The following is a 24,720-nucleotide window of genomic DNA, read 5'->3' as shown; positions in this document are numbered from 1 at the left end:
AGCCAGGGGAAACAGCAATCACCCTCACCTTGTCTCATCCGGAGGCAGCCTGTGTGGCGTCTGTTTGATGATGGCTGTAGGTAAACATGGATATCCGGGGCTGGTACCTGCTCTTGTTCTTCACTTCAGTTGCTTCTGTCAGTAAGCAACTGAAGTTATGTTGTGAACAATAAGATATGAAATAGCATTTTTGCTCCGATGTTTTTGTTTTCATCTTTGTAACTTTTTTTTTTTGAGAAACTGATTTGAAATAGCATAAAATATCACATTTCACAATGATTAATGCAGAATTGTGGTTTTGTATGGTGTAGAGTCAACACTTGGTTAGCTTGTTAGGCTCTGACAGATGTTAGATGGTTAGTCAACAGAACTGCAGTTTCCTCAAACGTTTCTAGTGCCAAGTAATAGTTTGACTGCTAGTAATAAACCACTTTATTGCCACCTAATAAATTAGGCCCATTTAAAAAACAAAACCAAAATCCAACAGCAACCATTTTAAATAAAGTTTTTAACTTTTGAAGCTTTTTGAAAACAGTTGGTCCCAGACCATTTTGCAAGCACATCTTTTGCCCTAGGTTTTTTTTTTTTTTCTAATAAGGAAAACATTCTAATCCACATAGAGTAAGATAACGATAAATAAAACTAAATCTTAAAAACGCCTTCCCCCCACCTCTCTATTCTTCCCAGGCTTAAATTCCTTCCCAATTTCTCCACCTCCTCCCCTCCAGCAGCACGGGGGGACAGGGGGTGCAGTCAGTGCATCTCCTGTTGTCTCTGCCACTCCTTCCTCCTCAGGGGGAGGACTCCTCACACTCTTCCACTGCTCCGGGGTGGGGTCCCTCCCACGGGAGAAGTCCTCCACTAAATGCTCCAACATGAGTTCTTCCCACAGGCTATGGTTCCTCACAAACTGCTCTAGTGTGAGTCCTTTCCACAGGGCGCAGTCCCTCAGGAACAAACTGCTCCAGCGCGGGTCCCCCATAGGGTCACAAGTCCTGCCAGCAAACCTGGCCTGGTGTGGGCTCCTCTCTCTACGGGTGCACAGGTCCTGCCAGGAGCCTGCTCCAGCATGGGCTTCCCACGGGGTCACAGCCTCCTTTGGGCTCATCCACCTGCTCTGGCGTGGGGTCTTCCCCAGGCTGCAGGTGTGTATCTGCTCCACTGTTAACCTCCATGGGCTGCAGGGACATAGCCTGCCTCAGCAGGGGCTTCACCACCGGCTGCAGGGGAACCTCTGCTCCAGTGCCTGGAGCACCTCCTCCCCCTCCTTCTTCACTGACCTTGGTGTCTGCAGAGATGTTACTTTCACATAGGCTCACTCCTCTGGCTGAAGATGTTTGGGGTTTTTTCCCCCCTTCTTAAATATGTTATCACAGAGGTGCTACTGCTGTTGCTGATGGGCTCAGCCTTGGCCAGGGTTGGGTCCATCTTGGAGCCGGCTGGCATTGGCTCTATCGGACATGGGGGAAGCTTCTAGCAGCTTCTCACAGAAGCCATCCCTGTAGCCCCCCAGCTACCAAAACCTTGCCATGCAAACCCAACGCAAACAGAAAACTGGGATTTTTTGTGGAGAGAAGAAGTGTGCTTACTGTCATATCTGTAGGCTACCCTGCCTCACCCTGTGGTCAGCTGAGCTGATACCGAGCAGCAATGGGAACACATGGCTGTGGCACAGGAGGAACAGGGATGGGGTAGGACTGTCCCTTCACTAGTGCTTTGCAGTTAATCCGGAGGAGAAACAGTGAAACTACTGGTCTTTGTGACCATCTCCCATAATCTGTGTTTCTTGGGTTACTGAGTCAAGTACAGTCATCTCTTTAGAGGTTTACTTGTCTTGATTAACCTCAAATATGAAACGGGTATTTTGTGATAGAACATTACAGCTGCTGGTTTGTTGGCTGGCAAAGCAGGGAGATTCTTCTTGATCTGTTTGTTACAGTACTGTGGGTACTTGATTTCTGCAGAGATCTGCATGGGTCTGCTGCCCTTTAAATCCAGTTTCTGGACTGAGGCTTTTGACTTCTTGATGCATGCCTCTGTCAGGCTTCAAGTTAATTAATTTTGAGCTCACCAGTTATCTTGGGGTTCATTTCATTGGGTGTAGTATCAGGCTCTTAGACTTCCATCTTGCATGAATTATAAACATTTCTGTTCATTCTCTCCCCTGCCTGTAACTGAAGACTACTGCACTTTAAGATGTGATATCTGTACACAGTTCATTTTTACACAAAAATTAATTTCACTGCTGTAAAAGGTAGCAATAGTTACATTTTATGTGGCACCACTTATCCAAACTCTTTTGCAAAATTCATGCCTCTTAAACAAATACGTGATGTCTCAACCAGTAGTTTCCAGCAGACCTTGAAGATGAAAACTATAGTTAGAAATTACAGGGAAATTCAGATTTCTAGTATTTATAAACTAATACTGGATTTTCTTCAAGTACTGCATTTTTAACTCACTGAGTGAGTAAATAGGATGCAGGTGTAACCAGTGATTGACTTAGATTGTGTTTCCCTTTACATCTTAACCTTGCGCTATGTCTAAAGAAACAAACCTGCGGTGTGCGGAAGGCACAAGGCTGAAAGATGAATGTACAGATTGTGTCTAAAAGTGTTACTTTTAGTCTGATATTTTGTTGTTACTTTAGTGAGCCAGTAACTTTCTCTTCTTTTCTGATTCAGTGAATATTATCAATTGCAATTTACAGTTTTGCCTTAGCTGACTCCAAAATTAAATGGGAGAAAAGAATCTGAAATGTATTATTGCTTAAACTAGAGACAAAGCATACATTATATTAGTAAGAGCCTTTAAGTAGCTGTAAGTGATCAACTGCAATGATAAGAAGACCCAGAAGTATTTTTCTTTTGCTGAGACACCTTTTTTTGATTTTTTTTCCAAGCCATCTGTTGAGAGCTACAAATATTAAGGTTTGCCATTTATCCTGTTCTGACAAAGAAAAGACCAGTTACATGGCAGCTATGTGCTCTTTTGCTAGCCTTAATATGAAACATATTTGTTAGATGTCTCTTTTTTCTAGTTAGAAGTCTATACTCATAATAAACCTTGCAGTGCTAAATTATTTATCTTAAATGTTATCTGAGAATTTTTGTAATTCTGGTCATTTACTGGTTATTAACTTTTATTATTTGTTTATAATATTTGCAAAGTTAACGTGAGACATATTTTTATACTTCCTACTTCGTGGATGCTATCAGTTCCTGTTGTGTTGCAGTTTAATGAGAATATATTTAAACTCTCAAGTTTCTTATTTCAGTTGGAACAGTGCCTTAAGTCATGGATTTGAGCCATAAGACACACTGGAAAGCAAATAAGGTACATCTAGGTTTGTCTGACTGCCAAATGTTTGCTCCTCCAAGACCTTGCGTTTTTTACTCTGTAGGCCACTAATCATCGTCTATAAGATCATGTAAGAGTAGGTAACTCACTAAGGCATTGTGTTTTACCACACTTCATTAAAATTTGTGCCCCTAAACAATTAATACTTGTAAAGTCAAAATAAGCTATAATTAGGTTGTTTCTTATCATGATATCTTATCATGATGTCTTGCATGTGCACTGCTCTCTCTCTCTATCTCTCCCTGCATGGTAAGGAACATTTCTTCATTGATACAATATGAACGGGCTGATCCCAGGACTTGCTTGTCTGTTTTCTTTAAGATGCTACAGCAAAACAGCTACTCCAAGTGAAGTATCAGTCAGCCAGCACTGAACAGCAAGTACATGCGCATTCAGGCAAAGCCAGAAGCAGCTTCCCTTGCATGATAGAGCTGCTCTCTCCTCTGCTCATATGAGTCCGGTGAACTTAACCCTCATCTTGTCCTTGTGTTTCCCCATTACTGCTGTCCTAAGCAGGTCCCTCCTCTGGTCTCCTGCTTGAGGTCCATCTGCTGCATCCAGCCTCACTCCACACCTCCTCTCCCAGTGTCTGCATCTCCTCTGCCCTCGCTCTCCTTCAGCCCCTGCTGCCCCTCCCCAGCCTCCCCTGTACCAAGTCCCTTCCCTTCCACAGGCCACCTCCTCCTTGTACTGTCTCCTTCCACTAAAAGATTGCTTTTTTTGCCCAACATCTTCTGTCACCCAGGTACAGCCTTCTTTCCCCTCGTGCTGCAGTCACACTGACTAGGCTTTTTGAGTGTTTCTGGCAAGCCACGGCAAGCCCCGAGGCTGGAGGTGCTTCTACCCTTTCATCTTGCTGTCATTACACCAGAGCTTATGAGCTTAACACGTTACAGATAGAAAACTACCTTCTGGGTATGGTGGAGCTTGTATTGGGTGTTCAGAGGTGTTTGTGCTGAACTTAAAATCAATGACAAGCCATAACAGTTTGTCAAAATTAGAAGGTAGAAGGATGCTAATACAGTGTGGATAAAAGATGTGGCTATTTGTCAGGACATAGAGGAAGTGGATCCTAAATCTTCACTGCCATAAAAGATTGCATCACTCAGTGCCTAACAATAAAGACTACTTTCCGAGGTCCTTTGTTAGAGGGGCCCCCTTCAGAAAAGAAAGGAGATCTTGTTCAGCCAATCCTTTAATGACTATGTATATCTGTGCACATTTGAGGGAAGGGAGAGTCAGATAGCCAGATGAATTGTAACAGAAGGTCTTTGTGTAAAATATATGGACATTAAGAAAGAAATATATTTTAAATCAGTGTTCAAGAAAAATGTGAAGTTTCAGGTCAAAAAACAGTATAGTGATACTTTGTTCTGTATTATTGTTATTTTGTAGTAAATATTCAGAGGATGGTACTTCAAACCTATTTCCATTTTTCAAACCTATTTCTGGTTAAATTTTATTTGAAAGAGGTTGTTCAGCTGCATGTATAAGACAGTAAATACATTCAGAAAGGCTGAATTACGAGGAAATCTGTTCATTGTACTTGTCTTCATCATGTGTAGAGGTTATTTGGAGTTGTATAAAAATTCAGCAGTTTAATATTATTGCTTAGTTCTGTGTTTCTTGAGCACCAAAATAAGAAGACGTAATCCTTCATTTAAGCAAACCGAATAGAGTTGGTAATTGGAGACTTGAGGATTTAGGATCTCTTCATTGTTTTATAGTGCTGTCCAGCCATTACAAATGAATTTATAATTCATTCTTCTAGTCTGTGATAACCTAATCAGCTGCCAGCACTTGAAATTTCTGCACACTTGAGATTTATTTAATTCCATCCTGCTAAAACATGGAGCAGGGCTTTAATTGCCTTTTGTGAAGAATTCTGCCAATAGGGAAATGGAGCCTCATTCCTTCATTTGCAGCCAGAAACTGCTTACTCTAATATCTCTGAAGTTTGTACAGACTTTGGATCTACCTTAAATACATTTGCTTTAGCTCTTTTTAATGTCTAAAAAAGTTAACACAGACTTGACGACTACTTTTCTCTCCTTTGACTAAGGAGTTTGGCTATCATGCTTATCGTTTCTGTGCTTTCTAACAACTGTTAAATATATAATGCTACACCATTTATCTGCCTGCATGTGTGTACAACTTGTAAATAATTTAATGTTCTACTTTACCACTTGGCCCCTTCACATAACTCTAAAATGAGAAAGATAAAATTCTGCTAAATTATTAATTCACTGGGAAATTGAAACAACTGATATAAATTAAGCACTGAAAATGGTTCTTTTTTTCTCTGTGGGAATCAGAGCAGTGAACACAACTGGGTAATAGCAAGGGAGCTAAATGGCCAAGGTGATCACAGAATAATTTAGATTGGAAAGAACTTCTGCCATGTCATCTAGCCTAACCACCTGCTCAGAGACAATCTATTTATTATAGACATGCTCAGTTGAGTCTTGAACGACTCCAAGGGTGGAGATGTTCCAGAATGGAAGTGTTCCAGGAGTCTTCTGCATCCTTGGGTACATGGACAAGGCACATGGGATTGTGCCTGGTTTTCTGGTGGAATTTGGTGGCAGCCTGCAATGTTAAAAATTTTCTCACTGGTTAAAACCTTTGCAGCAAAACATACAGGCACTCCAGTGTCGTTGTGGCAGAGCAAAAAATTTTGCTCCTCACTCTAAATGGATCTTTAATAGATCAAAACACTGACTTTATGAAGGCTTCTAGGTCTTAGTACTTAAAATAGTCTAGTTTTGTTAATTTTCATAGTAGCCAGTTGTTTCATTTAGTTATTTACTGATTTTTGGTTTGTTTTGCCATATACATGTAGTATATACATTGTAGTAGTTTTCACAGATTGGTTTTAAATGTTTGAAGAGAATTAAATGATTATACATAGGGAAATGTTATAAGATGTAAGTATCCAGGACAGCGGCAAAGTCCAGTCATGTAGCTGCAAAGTAAAGTGCTCTATCAGTGAAGTTTGACACAAGAAAGCTTGCATGGTATAATTCATGGTTTAATATAGAGCTATATAACTTATAGTTTAGCCTGTATTCTGCAAAGTTTCTGCAAAGTTTCTGCACTCAGCAACAGCCTTTTCCCCAATATAACTTTGGTTTGATTTGGATTTGAGAGTAGTGGGGAAGTTCTAAAATACTTGATATTGCATATCTTTAACATGAAAACATCTCTGCCTTTTCTGTTTCATTTTCCTACCTGCTTCTCATGCCTGGGGTATATCTGGGAATCCCATATGTTCTTCTGATGGGGAAGGTCAATATGCATGATGCTTTCCAGATGCACTGTATGTATTTAAGATTACAAAATAAAAAATATCCCATGCAGACCTGTACATTACTAATAGAAGTGCCTGCTGCTGGTGGCCTCAACACATCACAAATCTGAGCAAATATTGCTCCTGTGACCAAGTCTCTGATTTATGTTTGATTGCACAATGAAAGGTCCGGTTCCTGAGATGAACGTGTCCTTGGGTTTGGAGTTCCACTGCTGACTGTTGAACACCCTGCTGACACCTGACTGTTGTCAGTCACCCAAGTGAACCACCGGAGGTTGTTTGGAGAGCAAGGCAGTTTTTCTGTGGGGAGGATGGGATGTGTGCCGGGACTAAAATACATAGAGTTTAAATGCACAGGGACAGTATATATGGCATAGTGGATGGAGTGGTGAGAACAGGATCAGAATTGTCACCTGGAAGAGATGCCAGCTTTCTGGAGCAGATCACCCTCCTCAAAGATCCCAACTGCTTCATCCCTGAGACCAAGTCCCCAGTATCTGTCTTAGTGGGACCATTTGTGCCACTCTTCCTGAATAGTTGCACTTTCAGTGTCATCATCGTCTTCCTCAAACAAACTAGGATTGATCAAGTCAGTTGAGGATGAAGAGTGAAGCAATGGGGTAATGTTTTTGATGGCCACACTTCAGAAACACATCTGTCCTGGTTTGAGTGAGTGGCAGGGATTTGTAGTAACAGGGGAGGGGGTTACAGCAGTGGCCCCCTGTGAGAAGCTTCTTGAAGCTCCCCTGGCTCCAAGTCAGACCCGCCTTTGCACCAAGGCCATGCCAATTAGCTGCACCTCTGCGATAACGTATTTAAGAAGGGGAACCTGGGAAGAGGAGTTGAAGTTGTGAGGAGAAGTTGCAAGGAGAACATCTGTGCGAACACCAAGGTCAGTGGAAGAAAGGAGAAGGGGGAGAGGTGTACCGGAGCAGAGACTCTCCTGTATCCTCTGGTGAGATGGCAGGGCCACACCCTGCCCCCCGCCATGCGGGTCTACGGTGGAGCAGATAACGATTTGCGGCCGTGGGGGGCCCCATGCCAACGTAGGTGACTGTGCCCAGAGAAGGCCAGGACCCCATGGGAAGAAGGCCCTGCTGTTGTAGTTTAGTGCTGGGAGAATTGCAACTCACAGGGGTGACCCACACACCCGTGGGAGTGACTCATGTTGGAGCTGGTTTGTGGAGGACTGTCTCCTGTGAGAGGGGCACCACGCTGGAACAGGGGAGGAATGCCATAAGTTCCCCGCCCTGAGGTGGAAGAAGCGGCAGGAATGACTGTGCCCCCCATTCCCTGCCCTCTGCACTGCTGGTGGTGGTGAGGTAGAGATATCGTGAGCAAATCTGAGCCCAGGAAGAAGGGACCGGTGGGGGGAAGGTGTTTTCAAGATGTAGTAATGCTTCTCACAGTCCTACTCTGTTAAGTGTTGTTGTTGTTGTTAGTGTTTGTATTAAATTTATGTTCTTTTTTCTTCCCCTAATGAGTCTGGTTTTTGCCTGTGCCTTAAAAAGGATGGCGTCATCCCTCCCTGTCCTTATCTCAATTTTCTGGGCCCTTTGCTTTCCTCCTTCCCAGCACTAGAGGGGAAGGGGGGAGTGAGCGGCTACGTGGTGCTCAGTTGCCCTCTGAGCTCAAACCATGACAACATCCTGATGGACATCAGAGCATGGATGTGTAACATTTCTTCTGTATGAAGAAGGCCAAATAAAATCTGCCGCCATGGTGCTGTCTTTAACTGACAAGTGAGAAGCCTCATTTAGATTGGAAAAAATAATCTGTGAGTCTAAATGTAACAAATGAGACCAAAATTTGGGAGGGAAGAAGGGGCTGTTGGCTGGAACTGGCTTTTGGTTGTACAGCTCTACACCTATGGAGATCCATATTTTGTACCCGTTGCAGGCTTTATTCACATGAGAGAATATGCAGGAAAAAATTTTTGCTCAGGTATAAACTATGATTTTTTTGTAATGTCTTGACTTTTTCTTTCTCACTAGATTCCATACTAATGATGTTATTTCCCTCAGTGTTTTCATGCTGTATGACTATGTCAAGAGGAGCCATGATTTCATCACTGCCTACTTCTACTTCATATATTTAATTCACAAAAATCTTCAGTGTCTTTCAACACATTTTAATGTAATAATTTATTTGGAGACTGTAACTTCAGTGATACATATACCCATTGTCCTTTATTGGGGTTCTAAGTGTATAGCCATCAATAGCAATCAGTAGTACTATTTTATTAAATCATGTGAAGATGTCTGCTGAAGAATCCAAAAGAGACGAGCACAGCTTGCAGTACTCATTTTAGGAAACAATCATTAAACAATATGCCCAACCTGGAAATCAATAGGTATTTATAATTTCAGCAGGTTTCCACATGCCGCATTGCATGCAACAGTTATTGACTTCTTCAACCAGGGGCCACATCATGTGTCCCTGCTAATCCTAACTGGAACATATCCATGTATAATTCACCATGCGACCGCACAAATGCCCACACAAAGGAAGCAAGAGGAAGAAGTTACTGGGAGCAGGAATCCTCCTTTTGGCAGCAATACAGAGTCAGGTCAAACAAAGTGCCTGTGTGATTGTGGCTGTATTCAGTGTTGGTGCTTGCTGATAAGACACTATAGATGGAATGAGTTTCTCAGTCTTTCTAAGAATTACAGCCATACTATCTGCATATCATACAGCATTTGTTTTACATTTTCAGAAGGAAATTGTCTGTTGATTCTTAGTTGTCAAAGAGCTTTTCATTTTTAAACTTAAACGCAGACTTGTCCCAGTCCTTTGCAGTTCCAGATGGCATAAAGACCCTTGGTTTCTCTCACGGCGTGTTTAAATCTATTTGCTTGAATGTCTTTAATTATGACTGTGTAATTAAAATATGTCTCTTATCAGCTAGTCACTTCTAAGCAGAATGAGGCAAACTAACTCTGAACAGACTGAAGCTTTGACTGTCTAGTAAACGGGCGAATGTCCCACCAGTAAACTCCCTTCATCCCAGTTCAGTGTGCTTATCTGTACACAGGGAAAATCCCATTTTGCTGGAGGCCTACATGAGCAATCATCAAAATCAGCAGTTCATGAATTCTGTGTGTTCATTAATATTATGAAAATCTCATTCCTTCTCCAAACACTGATGTGATTTATCACTCTTGTACCCCTATGGCCATTTCAGAAAGTTGCAGTAGAAAACCTACTGTGCTTCATCCTAACACCAGCCTGAGAAAAATTGTATTAGGTTCTTATAGCCTAGGGATTTTTACAGGATTTCTGAAAGGTCCCTAAAAGGTGTTACTTACAGCTACATACCAGCTTTGCAAAGTATTAATAGCACTGTTTCTTTTGTGCTGAGTGGATTATTGCCATTTAAATTTGTAATCGGTGTAACAGTACATGCAGAAGAATTTCAAAGCTGCTACTCAACTGAAAACTCTTTTGCTTTATTAATACCCCATTCATGGAGAGACTAAAGAGGAAGGATTGTGAAATGTGGAAAAGAATTAAAGTCTGACAGAGAAGAGGTGAGAGCCAGAGCACAAGATCCCTTGGGTCCAAAGTGCGTGGCAACAGAGAACATTCTTCAGAGGAAGGAAATTACAGTAGCAGAGACCGAAGGCTCAAAGGGTGCTTCTGGCCTGTGGTAGCATGGCAAGACAATGTCATCTATTTGTGTAGGTGCACAGCAGTCATTTCTCCCTGTACACATTAGATTGTTGAGAACACCATAAGCTAGGTAGATGCATAGGTCCAGCAGTGGTCTATAGCATATTCCACATTTTGTAGTTGTCAAAGGTATCGTCTTCAGGAAAGGACCTTCTGAAAATCACCCATCTAATCATGGGTTTTGCAGTGTCCTGGACCTCAACAAAACGAGCCTTTCTGAACAATTGAGAAACATGTTCTTAAGTGGTACAAGAGGTCACTCAGTCTCCTGTAGAGAAATGAAGGAAGTGCAGGTTTCATTAGTGAGCTGATCACTAATTTCAAATATGGTAGACCCAGCTGGCGAGAGCAGCAGTATCTGACCAGAGTGTAAATGCATACAAACCTTTTCCCTCTCTGGCTGCTTCTGCCAGAAATCAACCTGATGGGGAAGTACGGTGTACTTGCTGTAGTTGTTAAAATGTTAAATAAAGTGTTTGAACTAGAACTCTCTTTTGAGCATAGTTAAAGTATTTCTAAATTCCAGCAAAAGTTCTTTCAACATCAAATTTTGGCTTTCTCCTTGCCAGCTGATTCTGCACAGAGCTGTTTGCTGGAAGGTCAGTCAGTGTTGTTGACTGCATGTATTACTCATTTTTGTATCTTCATATGTGTTTATATAGATATGTATATACACATATATATACACACATATCAAATGCAGATGATTTTTGAACAGATCTTCCACTACCATAACTTAATGTATAAAGGCAACTACCTACCCTCAGCCCCTTAATTTGGTCATTATTTATATAGGTGCAGCTGGCACATGATGGGAGTGACCACTGTGTCCCAGGTTGTACATGCGGGGGGTTACTAATATGCCTGATACTGTAGTATTTACAGGACATTGTCAATAAAACTATATTTGAGAAAACATTTTAAGCCTCTTATTTTTGCTGCTAATTGTTTTATTTGGTTTACATCAGCAGCTTCCCCTTACAATGTAGTGTGCAGGCACAGCTGTGCAGTGACGTCAAAGGTCTCCCATCACTTACTTTCTACTTCTCTTGATGCAAAATTCCCCTCTCCTGTTGTGGTCATCTCCCTCCCTTGCACTGTGCTCAAAGCAGCAGCAGTCAGGTACTGAACACAGAGCTGAGACGGTGTGGTTGAGTGAAAGTGTGGGCCTGTATCAACCATAGGACCGAAATAATTCCCAGGAGCTTCCTAATCTGAACAGATTCCTGTTCTTCACATGCTTTCACTTCTGATCAAAAAGATAGGCCTCATATACCTCTGACAAATCTGCTCAGTCCCAACCTGAATTTGTCATTTGTCAGGTCATTTTACCTAATAGAATTTAAGTAGATGAGTGAACTGGTGGTGGCAGTTGCTTAATTAGCTCCAATATCAATGGCAGCCTTTATCTGCAGTTTTGGATTGGCACCAGATGCTAATCAGGCTTTTCCCATGTCCTGACCTCCTGGTCTTCACCAGCGTAAGTGCAGTTTCCTTGGTCTTTCCCAGAACATCTCATTTTAAAATTGTCAGTTGCCTTCAAAAGTTAAAGGATTTATATTAAAAGACAAACTAAAGTGCTGTCTTGTTAGATGTTAAACCTCACTTTGATTGTCTGGTCATAAAGAGCCGTTCTCCTCTAATTATTAATCTGATCCACTGTGATTTTCTGAGTATTTTCTATTGCTAATGGTGGAGGAACTTGTTCTTTTGGAGATGGGTCAAATTTATTGTTAATCCTCAGGAAATTCAGACATGCAATATAAGATTACTTAAATTAGAGGAACAGATGTTAGGCTTTAAAAGCTTTTTGTTATCTTGACAATTACATATTAACACTTTGAGAATATTGAAACCCTAATTTTATATCTTGCAATTTATTTGTTTCTTATTGTACATTTAAATTATGAAATGCTCTGTATTGATTTTAGTAATTATCTTAGTTTAATTTTTTTGAGAGATTGCTTTAAAGAAAGACTGGCAGCTGTGGTTCAGCAGCATAATGTGTAAGTATAAATAGAATGCAAGCTGTCCATTTATCTCAGTCCTGATCTACTTATATTCATCTGATGCTTATTACAATCGTGGTTTGTTTCTGAGCAGATACATGCAGTTAGGATTAAGCTTGGACAACTAACCTAATTCACTCTTGTAACTTAATTCAGGGTTTCTGTGTAGATTTCTTGTGAAACCAAATAATTCTTTTAACTCCTACCCTTTAATAAATCAGTATCAAAATATTGAGAATGTTTATTACTGTCTATTTTTTTTGAGAGATAGTGAGTTTGTTTGTAATAGCTTTTAGGTTTGCCAGGATATATCTCCATCCATATCTATTTCTGAGATTTCTCCCCGCTCCAGCTTCTCCTTATATGTCATGGTATTTTATTAAATGTAATTTCAGTTTGCAAATTCTCTAGATTACAGTATGGGAGCCCTTTCTAAACTTTTTGTTAGAGAGAATGTTCTGATAGAGTAGCCTGAAAGTGAAATATAAACACATCTGTCCAATTCTAACAAGCATAAAAATAATACAGGTAAAAGATTGTACCTAAACTTTATATTCATTTCATCCACACTGAAAAAGAAAGATTCATTCTCTTCTTGTATATCAAGAGTACTAGAATATTCATGGAATAATGATTTATTCCTTGCGTTTTCAGACAGGTTTTCTTTCAGCGTTTTCCCTCCACAAGAGCCCTGTGGAATTTGTGGATGTAAAAATATTAAGTTCTGTGTCCAACGTCTCAGCTATACTTTCTTTTTCATTTAAAATCAGCCTCTAGCAGACTCTTTACTGTTTTAGCCTAGTGATTAGCCTCTGGCATGAATTAATCTTTGTCAACTTGTTTTTCATTTTAAAAATCAACACAACTTGCTTTGATTCAACATTTATGTAGGGTTATAAGAAAGCTCAGGACTAAGCATAATAACAATCAGTGCTACCTTGCTATGGTAGGTGGGTGTTCAACTCCATAAAACAGATTACATTTCAGATTAGAAGTAGCTTGTATGTTATATATTTAATGTGTGCAAAATGATCACTTTCATAGAATCATAGAATGGTTTGGGTTGGAAGGGACCTTAAAGATCATCTAGTTCCAACCAATTTTTTTCAGTAATGTAGCTTGAGTCCAATTTATCTTTCTGTTTGTACTACTGTTCTCAACAAAATAAGTATATGTGCAGAGATAATTGATGAAGCACGCTTTAAACAAAAAAATCTAAACAAAATTTCACTTTTCTTACCCCTCATTTAATTTCCACTGTTAATGTCCTGATGCTGAAAGATACACATGGATGGCACTTGCACCTTTTTGAAAAGACCATAAGATTTAGCTTGTATGTACCCTTATATTTGTTTTTTAGAAACTGTTCCAAGAAACAGTAATTTCTGAGCTCTGCATATGTGTATGTTAGATGCAATTCCCATTACAATTTTCATAGTCTTTTATATTGTTCATGCAAGACCTCTCCTGAAGTCCTCTGGGATTTTTATCAGGGATGTGATGGCACTTCTGATACTGAAGTTTCTCTGCAGAAGCTCCTCCCTGCCGAGTCTTCAGGGAAAAGAGCAGATGAGTGGTAGGTACAGATCTCACAGATGAAGTCCTGTGTGGTGTGTGTATGGTGGGATCTTGAAGTGCCAGGCATGAGAGGTGCCATGTTTTCTTGTCCATGAGATGCACTCTTTTCCCTCAAAAATGAGATCGACAATTAAGGAGAAACAGCAACACCAGTGGCAGTGGCATATCAGCAGGTATGAAGAATAACTTGTGTTGAGCAGTGAAAGAAATACAGAAGAAACACTAGAGCAGTGTTGATTATACTACCAGAGCCTCCTGCACTACAGTTAGGAGGGGTACATGGTCCTATGATGTGAACATTCCAGCACTGCATTGATTGTGAGGAGGTAAGGAAGGGCCTGTAAATAATTGTTAGGATTTGGAGGAAAAATCACAGTAGGGCATTTGAGATGTCCCATAAAGATAAGGCTCCTGTACAAACAAAAAGATGAAAGGAACAGTGAGAACACCCGAGCAATGATGAAAGTGACGGCAGCTTAATTTAATGATTCCCAGGAAAACTTGAAGTTATTGTACTAAAATGTTGTGAGAGTCCCCGGGAATGAAAGGAAGAATCAGAGAGAGTATACAGTGTGGCTGCTTCTGTTGTCACAGACCCAAAAACAAATCATGAGAAAAGTTAGCCCTGTTTTATTGCCACAATTTTGTTGATTCCATCAGGTTGTCTGCAGTCATTTAAAGATAACCATGGAGGTATTCCCCATTGAATGCTACTGTTTATGTGACGTGAGAGAAGAGATACGTGCAGTCTCGTTGGTACTGCCAACTAATACTCAAAGAATATTACTGTCTTTAATCTGCTACGTAATTTGCTGATGCTGTACAGAGCAGAGAAGAAATCCTTCTAATAGGAGCTTTTGTTATAGTAATGCCAATGGCAAGGGAAAATATTCAGATTATTTTCCTGGAGATAGAGGCTGCTGCTGTTTGGAAAACACTGCATTACACCATCTGTTTCCTTCTGATTGCACACCACCATAGCCATTGTTGTGATTAATTTCTTTGCTTCTAGGCACAAATTTGAGTGCTCGAAAGAAGATTAAAAGCTTGTTTTGCAGACAGGGATGTAGCTAATGGCTAGCTTTCAGTAGGACTGTGTGTACTTAACAACTCAAGTCATCAATCTTCTGCATGCATTTGATATATGAAGAAAGCAAGGAGAACGTCCTTTTGCTGCATTGTAATAATCCTCTGCAGGAATTGTTGGTGAGGTTTCCACTGTGTGCCACTAGTGTCACCACACACTCAGAACACCACTGGGGCAGTGTAATTTTTCATATAATCGTTTAGGTTGGAAAAGACCGTAAACCTAGCACTGCCAAGTGCACCACTAAACCATGTCCCTAAGCGCCATGTCTACACAGCTTTTAAATGCCTCCAGGAATGGTGACTCAACCGCTTCCCTGGGCAGCCTGTTCCAATGCTTGACAATCCTTTCAGTGAAGAAGTTTTCCCTAATATCCAATCTAAACCTCCCCTGGTGCAACTTGAGGCCATTTCCTCTCATCCTGTCTACCTCGTTTTCTAGCTGGTGGCTTGGCTGCTGGAAGAAGATGTGTAGTTTTGTCAGCATCCCACTTGATTGTCAGACCGGGTCCTTTGGTCACGAGGGTGGTGTGCCACCAAAGCCCCAGACAAGTAGTAGCCTGCCAGTCAGGAAGGCCCTGGTGGTTGGCAGTCTGCTGCAGGCATCTCCTGGTCACATTTGGTGCCTCCATTGGGAAACTCGGCAGCAAGGAGTAGGTTGCATTGTTGTCTCTGAGGATGCTATTGTTCCCCTGTATCTAACCAGAACCACTGCTTTGTGCCCCCCAGCGATGAGCAGCACAAGAAAATGTGGAATTTTTTTCTAATGTGGACACTGTGCCTTACTTCAGTTCCTCTTCTTTTTGAACCCCGAGTATATAGTACAGTGGCAGTGTGTATCATGGTGGTTTTCCACCACTAAGCTGTTCCCTTCCTTCCTTCCTTCCTTCTTTTTAATTCCTGGATTACTCAAATAAGCTTGGTAGGCCTTTGATCCAGGATGAGTAGCATGGCTGCAGTATGCAGTGGTCCTTCTGCTTTGTATAATGAATTTGGAAAACAAGTGATATTTGCATGAAATGCATCAGTTCTTATTTATTGTGATACTTTTCTTGATCATCACATTTCAAGATTGTCACATTTGCCTGTGATTTCATGTTGGAAGTTGAACATTTTCCAGCTAAAACTGTAATGATTCACCTCTGTTAACAAGGTATATTCAAACTAGTATTTTGTAATAAGTTATTTAATACTTACTTCAGTGTGACTTAACTAAAGGTTGTCTGTTTGAATTTGCTTTCAGAGTAATAGTTGGTAGACCATATTTCAAAACACTTCTTCAGTTTGATGTGCGTAATGGTATATATTGGGGCTGTGGCAGATCTGCAGCCATACAGGACATAGTTAAACAGAATTGAGAGGAAAATGTTGACTGCCAAGTAAAGCAGCATTATCAATTTCCTCCCTCCTGCACTGAAAGAGACAGAGGGAACAGACAGTGTAGGGTTTCCTGATATGTTTTAAGAAAGCCTGGGATTCGTTTCCCCTCCCTTCCTTCCTATTAGTTGTTTGTTAACTCCCAGGAAGATTCAGGTTTTTCTTATGAGACCTCTCTGCTCACATATTCTGGAAGTGAACTTTGCCTTTGAGGGTCTTGGTCCTCACTTCTCTGCAAATGCAAGGGGAGGAAGAGGAGGTAGATTGGTGATGCGAGTCTGACTCAGGGCAAATGAAGTGGAGTTTCTAATTGACAACATCGTATTCACAATGGTATTTTTTTTTTAATTTGCTGACATGAGCATAGCACTGGCCCCTGAGGAATACAGGGTGCTTCAGACACAGAAGTAAGAAATGCAGCAAGTGTCAGCATGAGATTTCTGCCCTTGGAGGGCTGAGTTGTGAACTTACAAGCAAGACTCTGAAGTTACAGGAAATATCTGCAACTTGCCCTTCTTCAGGAGAAACCTCAGATGTCTCTTTGCAACAACTGAACATCCCTCAAGTTAAGGAGAATGATGTGAAGAAGGAGGTAATAGCACTGGCTACTTGGGACGAGCAGTGGCTTTGGATCGCCGTGTGCGGCTGGAGGGCACTAACAAACTGGATGTTTTGTGGGGGCTTTTCTCCGTCAGAAACAATACAGGGCTGTTAGTTTGGCTACAGTTATTTTGGATAAAACACTGAAAAACAGGCCGTTTCACACTTTTTTTTTTTTTTTAAATTTTGTCTGCTGGTCTGACCTGCTTACATGAGAAGCTGTGCCTCCTTTATTCATACTAGTCACACTGCAAGCAGGCTGAAAGCTGTGGCAAGATGTCCTGTCTGCTGGGTGCAGCATGCTAGGAACTGAGAGAGTCTTGCAGCTTCATGCAAAAACTTCATTAAAGACAACTGATTTTTCTTTCCAGTAAAACCAGGTGTGGGTTTCTGAAGAAAACCACATACAATACAAATAACCACACTGCACCATTTTCCAGCTCTTTTAAATCTGCATGCTTTTTTTATCTTTTTTGGTAGCATTTCAATTTGACAAAGACATTATATGTTCCATTGTCATCTGAAAACAAAATCAGAGTATATTTCGGAGCATTAGAAGAGTGTAATTCTGAAGAGGTGATTTTTTAATTTCCTTTGGTGAATAACGTGGTGAAGATACAAGCATACACATCCATGTCTCAACGCCGCCTTTTAAGAGAAGGACATGAAAGTCATTTTAGGATCCTACCAAGATTCATCCAAATCCTTCATGGCAGACGGCACTCACGAAATAACCCACGCCAAATATGCTCTGGTGAGGTGAATGTATAGGTTATCCTTTAGTGTGATTTATATCTACATAGAATGTTGCACTTGAATTTGAGTAGCAGGTGAGGTAAATATGAGCAGTAAGTAGCCTAGTATTGGTGTTACTGGTTTTCTCAACTGATGATTCTTGCAGGAATGAGCATTTTTTCTCGAAGCATACTCATGTAGGGATCCCGCAACTGCTATAGTTAAAAAAAAAAAAAAAAATCATTATCTGTATTAGATATTACTGATGGATAGTGATTACTCTGTCCAGTACTTACTGGAGAAAACCATTATATCTTGTTTTTCCTTGCAGTTCCAGGTGTATGATAGTATCTAACACAGATCTGAATGCTTTACATCAACCTGCCTTTGATACTCTAGAAGAATTTCTCTGAGTGCTCCACTCTTGAAAAATATAACTAATTACACCAAAAAATTGTTTTAACTCTACTCAAAAAATCAGGAAGCTTCCGTTCTTTAAGTGTAATGTATTAAATTTAGGACTTGCTGCCACTTATTCAACCTCAAAGTCTGTTTCATACAGCATGCGGTGTAATAATATGTTAATGTGACTGATAATTATATAACCTTTGTGTTTAGTAAAGCTACATTTTGTTGGGTTTTTCTCTGAAACAGGTTAACTCTTGACTGGCTGAGATAAGCTGAAGAAGATTTTCCAGTAATTATACTAATCCTTTCTTGATTTTATATGCACAGTGACCTATTATGGTTTAAAAGAAAAAGAGGCCCTTTTTTTTTCTTTTTAAATTAATTTGGAGCATATGAAATTGAAATCAATATAAACTAAGCTACCTTTATAGGAGAATATAAAATTTTCAAGGTCTCTCAACATTCCTTTCTTTAATGTCAACACTTATTCTTTTTAAAAAAATAGGAAGAGAAAAATGCCTCTCCGGTGGATCCTTTTGCTCACACCATCTTTTGTACTGTGCTCACTGAGTCTTCTGTTATCTATTTTGCTCAGCTAATGTTTTTTGATAACTTTTTTTTTGTAACTTCTGAAATGTAAAAGATTTCACCTTTCCTGACTTACCAGTTCTAGTCATTCATGAGGCCAAGGTTTGGTGCCTTTAGGAGTGCTAACTAATAAATTACCAAGATTTAACAATTAATTCTATTCAGCTCAGACTAGAAGAAGTTTTGATGTTAATTGCTGTTAATCACAGTAAAGAAAAGTCAGAAAAGTGTAGTTGTATTAAACACATGGGATGCGGTCTTACCAAGCAAAGCAAAACAAATTTCAGTCTTAGCTTCGTGTAGGATTCAACCATCACTTGGTAGTAATCACACTGCACTGAAGTTCAAAGTGTAGCTGTAAAAGTTTCCACTTGCACCAATTATTTTATAACATCTATGTACTTAGGAGTTTCAGGTGCCTGCTGACCATTCATAAATGGATTGGAGCTAATTCAAAGTATAGGCAAAGCCTTGAGTGCATAGGAGAAAAACACCAGATTAATATATTGAACACATTCTAACAGTTTTCCTCATTTTAGCCTAATTTCCTTCAGACTCAAATCCTTAATATAAATCTTGTAATGCTATACAGTCATCTCTTACTTACGGGTTCCTTTCACTATATATAGGAGTGAATAGTCAGAAAATTGTATGTTTCTGTAGGAAGCTGTCTGTCTTCTCTTCCACCCATCCTTATTATTATTCCAAAACTCCTTTTGATTGTGTTGCAGCCTTTTCTGTTTGAAGTCTTCATGTATGCAAAAATTCTGTTTCCTTTCCTTCCTGTTACCCATTTTCTGTTGACAGTAGGAAAGCAATTATATGCTTCTAATGTTAACCTTATATATCCAGTAACAATCATTCCATTATTTTGGTCAAAGCTGGTTTATGGCCTTTTGGACCAATAAGAGTTTTCCCACCTTCCTGGTGGCAGACCTCAGTTAGCATTCAGTGGCACTTCCAGACCAAATGTTACACAGAAGGTGGATCAAGGATTTAGATTGTGGAAGGGAAGAGGTACTGCAGCCTGGGAACATTTCTGTCCTGTAGCTACACTGGGTAGAATTACAATTTTGGCAAGCATGTATTTCCAAAGTAAATGTGCTTGTGATTCTGTGAATCCCATACATCTCTCTTTTTGTGACAAAATTAAGCCACTATGTCTTGTTGTCCCAGGTCTCACAGAGCTTTGTTCTCTCTTTATTAGCATCACTGGAAATTGCCAAGAGCAGGTTTGCTCACTGTCACTTCACTCTTTCCCCGTGTTAAAATGTTTAATATGTAATATAGAAATCTTTACATGAACAGTAGATGTCCTAGCTCATATATTGGTTGTGCACTGCCTTATTTACCTTAATGAGGGAAGTTGTGCTGGCTTCCAGAGTCTTCATGCTTCATCAAATCTAGTTCAGTTTTATTTTCATTTTAACAAAGCAGACTTTATTTACTTATTTAGCTTGTGGACAGTTGGATCTGTCCTCCTTGGCCTAACCCTCCTTGCGTTGCTCTCTGTGGGTGTCTTTTACCCAGGGCAGGCTGTGTTGCCTTTATCCCCTCACCCTGCTTGAGCCCTGTCTCTGGTGACACTTGCTCTTTGGAAAGCAGAGGTTTGGGACCAGGTGTCATGTGGTCCCTCCTGCCTGGGCAGACTTGTGTGAGACAGCATCGTGCTTTCTGCATCTGTCCCTGACCATACATCTTCATGCTTCTGCATCTCCGACTGCAGGCAGGTAGGACGGCAGTTGTAGAGTTTGTGGAGGATTTCAGCCCTGGAAAGCCGTGGTTTCAAGGAGTCTTCTGTGGGGATACCTGTCTCCTATCAGCAGGGGAGATTTTCCAGGGACCTGCTGTGGCCCTTTGTGATGGGCTTCCTGGCGTGATGCTCACAGACCATCCTTTGAGATTCTCCCTCTTCTTGCTTTCTCCAAGCAAATGGGAACAGTAGGTCAGCTTGAACCAAGAGCTGTAAAACAAGTCTGGCAAGTGGAGACTCCAGAGACATCTGTCTTCACTCTGTGCTGCACTTAATATGGACAGGGAGTATCTTTGGAGGCATCCTGTAGTCTGCATCTTTTCACACTGGATTCAGGTTGGTTTTCTGATGAAGATAACTGAAACTCTGAGGCAGTTTGCTTTCATGTGTGTATGCTCTCGGTATGTAATGAATGGATGGATGAGGAGACTGTCCATGTCCCAGGGTCCTTCTAGTCCAATCCAAAGAACTGCTGCAATGAGGTACAGTGAGGCAGCACTGTAATGTGGGTGTCTATTACTAATAGACTTTGGTAGTGAAAGAGTCAGATGAGACTAGGTTAATCCACAATCTAGGTAATCCACCACAAATAGTGAAGACAAGTCTAGAGGAAGAGCACTCTTACATCTTCTTACATCTTCTGCGTCAGCCAAGGGGATGGGGATATGGTGCATCTTCTCCTGGAGTTGTATTTCTGTTGGATATTGGGCATTCTTATATGAGGAGAGCTTACAGGCAGGATAGCAAAATGCATGGGTGCAGGAGATGTCAGACTGAACATAGGTATACATGAATACAGCAGACATACTTAAGTACCTGAAGGCTTCAACATAGCCAAAGCCTGCCTGGACCCTGCATAAACAGTGAGATTTCTGGTCAGTGTTAAAGTCTGCCACTACAACTTTACTACTGTTAGCCCCCAGGCTAAATAGGTCCAGGTGTGTAAGGTAAGGCTGTTTACGGTTTGCTGCGTTCACACCTTAATTTGTTGGGTGGATAAATGTGTTGAAAAGGGATTTATCTGAGATTTGGAGTTTCCATGCTTGAGACTTCCATTACCTGTCCTGCTGGAAATGCTCTTGTACTTTTTCCAGCAGAAAGCTGGAGAGGAGAGTTGGGTGTGAATCCATAGCAGAGGTGATAAACTGCACTGAAATACAAAACCTGTGAGTAATTCAATACAACTAGTTTCAGACAGTGTTGTGAATATCTGAGTGGAAAACAGTTTTGCTTTGTTGTTAAAGCCTAACATGAGTGAAAATATGCTCAGGGTTTCAGCCTATAGCCTAGATGTACTGTATCAGACACTGGGTATATCGGCAGTCTGTAAATATTCTGGGTGGGGACGTGAGGGGCGAATACTGTAATTAAATAAAGAGATAATTACAAGAACAGTGGCATTACCAGAGGTCAAATATATTTGTAAAGTCATCTTGTGCCACCTGTTGCATTTATGGAACAAAGTTCAATTAATATGAAGCTCTTGCCTTCTTGGGGTAGTTTGGTCTGAGCAGAAGAAGGGAGAAGTGGACATTTTTCTTCTCTGACAATGAATCAGAGAGGAATTTCTGTAGCAGAAATGAAGAGCTATTATTTTTTCTCAGAATGGTGTTCATGGCTGGATTTTGTGGCACAGGGTAAGCTTGCTTAACTTTATAATAACTCCTAGATCTTGTAAACAGACTTGTGCAGTTTGCTAAGTCAGGAGTGTGTAAGGTGTGTGGCTTGGGACTATGTTCTTGGAAGCATTTTGAACTCCATGTTTTATATGTTCCAAAAAAGCATGTATTTCAAGAGTCTTAATATAAATTGTGCTAGCTGATTGATTCTTGAAAGTACATTGTTCACAGAATGCATGTCATTGGAAGAGTCTGAATGGTGGATGGTAGTGTTTAGACTTTATTTCAAATCCCCTTTTCCAAAGGAAGTAAAATATTAGATAATTTAGGATCTAAATTTTCATATAAGGTTTTTATAGAACTTTCTTTCCTCTCAAATGGCACCCCCCCTCAAACTTGTCACCATTTAATATCTGTGATGTTGTCATGGTTTAACCCCATCTGGCAACTAAGCACCACCCAGCTGCTTGCTCACTTCCCCCTGGTGGGACAGGGGAGAGAATCAGAAGAGTAGAAGTGAGAAAACTCATGAATTGAGCAGGTAAAGCAAAAGCCATGCACACAAGCAAAGCAAAACAAGGAATTCATTCACTGCTTCCCACAGGCAGGCAGGTGTTCAGCCATCTCCGGGAAAGCAGGGCTCCATTACACGTAACAGTTACTTGGAAAGGCAAACACCTTCACTCCAAACATTTCCCCCCTTCCTTCTTCTTCCCCCAGCTTTATATGCTGGGCATGATGTCATATGGTCTGGGATGTCCCTTTGGTCAGTTGGGGTCAGCTGTCCCGGCTGTGTCCCCTCCCAACCCCTTGTGCACCCCCAGCCTGCTCGCTGTGGGGTGGGGTGAGGCAGAAAAGGCCTTGACTCTGTGTGAGCACTGCTCAGCAATAACTAAAACATCCCTGAATTATCAACACTGTTTCCAGCACAAATCCAAAACATAATCCATACCATCTACTGTGAAGAAAATTAACTCCATCCCAGTCAAAACCAGCACAGATGTGCTTAAATGAAATGATTTATTGGGCTCAGCCAAGTTACTCAGTGAAAAATGAGCACATTAGCAAAAAACAGGCACAACTGACATCCTTCCAAAGAGAAAGAAGTTCCCAAGCAGTATGTCCCATCAAGAGTGAGCTGCTGCTTCCCTCAGAAATCAGTTTCAGAGCATCATCATACAATTTTATAGGGCAGTTTCTGCTGCTAGAATGTGTTCAGTATATGTTTTCTGATAAAGAGCTTGTTACTGTTCAGAGATACCATTTCAGCAACACTGGCAAATGTTGTTTTTCTTCCCTCACTTAGGTGTCTGTATTGACTTGTCCTATAAAACTGGGGGACACCATCTTCCTATTTTAACTGCTTTTTAATTAAATTTTTAATTTTAACATCCATATTCTTTGTGTTAAAAAGTGAAGGAAATACATGATTTGAGGGGTGTATTTTACAACCACATTAAGAGGCATGCTGTGATGGATGACATTATCAGCAGATTTCTCAGAGTGGTCGCACTCAAGATCCCTGAAACTGCTTATCATTTCCCATTTCTTGTGTTAAAAAGTGATTTGAATTCCTTTTTAAACAACATAAAATTATAATATTCCAATTTACAGTGTTATAAAAGTCACTACTTTAAAAATTTTGGTGCCTTAATTTGGGGGGGGGAAATGTCATTTCTCCAGTTGTGTGCATAATAATGAAGGAATATGTAGGCTCTGGGATACTGATATACAGACCACCACTTTTATTCCCCTGGATGATGTTTCCTCCAGGAAAACAAGGGCTTTTAAGAATCTTTCCAATTAGAGAGCAAGACATGCACACAGAATTAGGGTCAATACAAGATCTTGCCTCTAGGCTGCTGTTCCAATAGAGCCACTGACTCTGAACTCCTTGAGCCTGCTCCTTTGCCCCTTGGACCTCCCCCCATTTTGCCTATGATTTTCTCTTTGTCCCTGTTTGCTAAGATTTAAGCTGCCTATGAGTCTTCTTACAGGGAACAGACCTTTTCTAAGGGTTGTTGTGTGACATTAAGGGTTATGCATGTGAATGGAGAAGAAAGTCAAAATAGTTGTGTTACTTCGGTACGTGTAAAATGAATTCTCAGAAAACAAAATCTGACTTGGTATGTGACTCGAAATGGGGAAAAAATGTCTTCCTGACCATTAGTGCTATTTTAAAGGCCCATTTAATTAGAGGTATTAGCATATATGGCATTAATGCCATAGTATGCAGTGACTTAGTAGTATCATGGCTGCTGAAGAGTATATGAAATAATAATGCAGTAGTGAAAAAAAGAGCTTAACAGTTTCCCTGATGAATAAGCAGAGATACTTTGCTTCAATAATTTAGAGTAAAAATGACTTGCTGTTCTTATAAAAAAGCTTTTGCTTTTCCATACAGAGAATTGTCAACAAGAAGGTATTTACTCTCTGGGCAGAACCAGTCCTAGAGCCAGGATGTAACTTTATTTACTCCCTTTATCTTCTTCATTGTTCTTTCAAGAAGTTTCCAATTTCATGTGCTGTTGCAATCTGTTTACCTGTACTGAAGTCATGCTTAATAAGATGGCCTGCACTACTTCCTTTTACTATATATGCTTGTCGTGTTTAACAAAATCCCAA

The 24,720-nt window shown here is 40.5% G+C and overlaps 1 protein-coding gene across 12 annotated transcripts in view; it reads left to right on the top strand.

The window, feature by feature from the left end:
* Positions 1–24,720, top strand: part of MCF2L (MCF.2 cell line derived transforming sequence like) — a 134,019-nt gene that overhangs the window by 14,259 nt on the left and 95,040 nt on the right. For 4 of the 12 annotated variants that reach the window (XR_012627592.1, XM_074859227.1, XM_074859224.1 and 1 more), the window contains exon 1: positions 16,716–17,746. The exons of 5 other annotated variants lie outside the window; for them this stretch is intronic. Coding sequence is in view for 6 of the 7 variants with exons in the window: in XM_074859227.1 (XP_074715328.1) it covers positions 17,626–17,746 (121 nt within the window). In the remaining variant the exon portion in view is untranslated. Of the gene's footprint in view, positions 1–16,715; positions 17,747–24,720 lie in introns of those variants that run through there. 3 more of the 12 variants (XM_074859234.1, XM_074859228.1, XM_074859236.1) reach the window with 2 other exon arrangements.

Source organism: Strix uralensis, chromosome 2, assembly GCF_047716275.1.
Source record: "Strix uralensis isolate ZFMK-TIS-50842 chromosome 2, bStrUra1, whole genome shotgun sequence".
NCBI classification, from domain to species: Eukaryota; Metazoa; Chordata; class Aves; order Strigiformes; family Strigidae; genus Strix; species Strix uralensis.
Note: the sequence above shows the minus strand (reverse complement) of the source record. Positions and strands in the feature narration are given on the sequence as shown.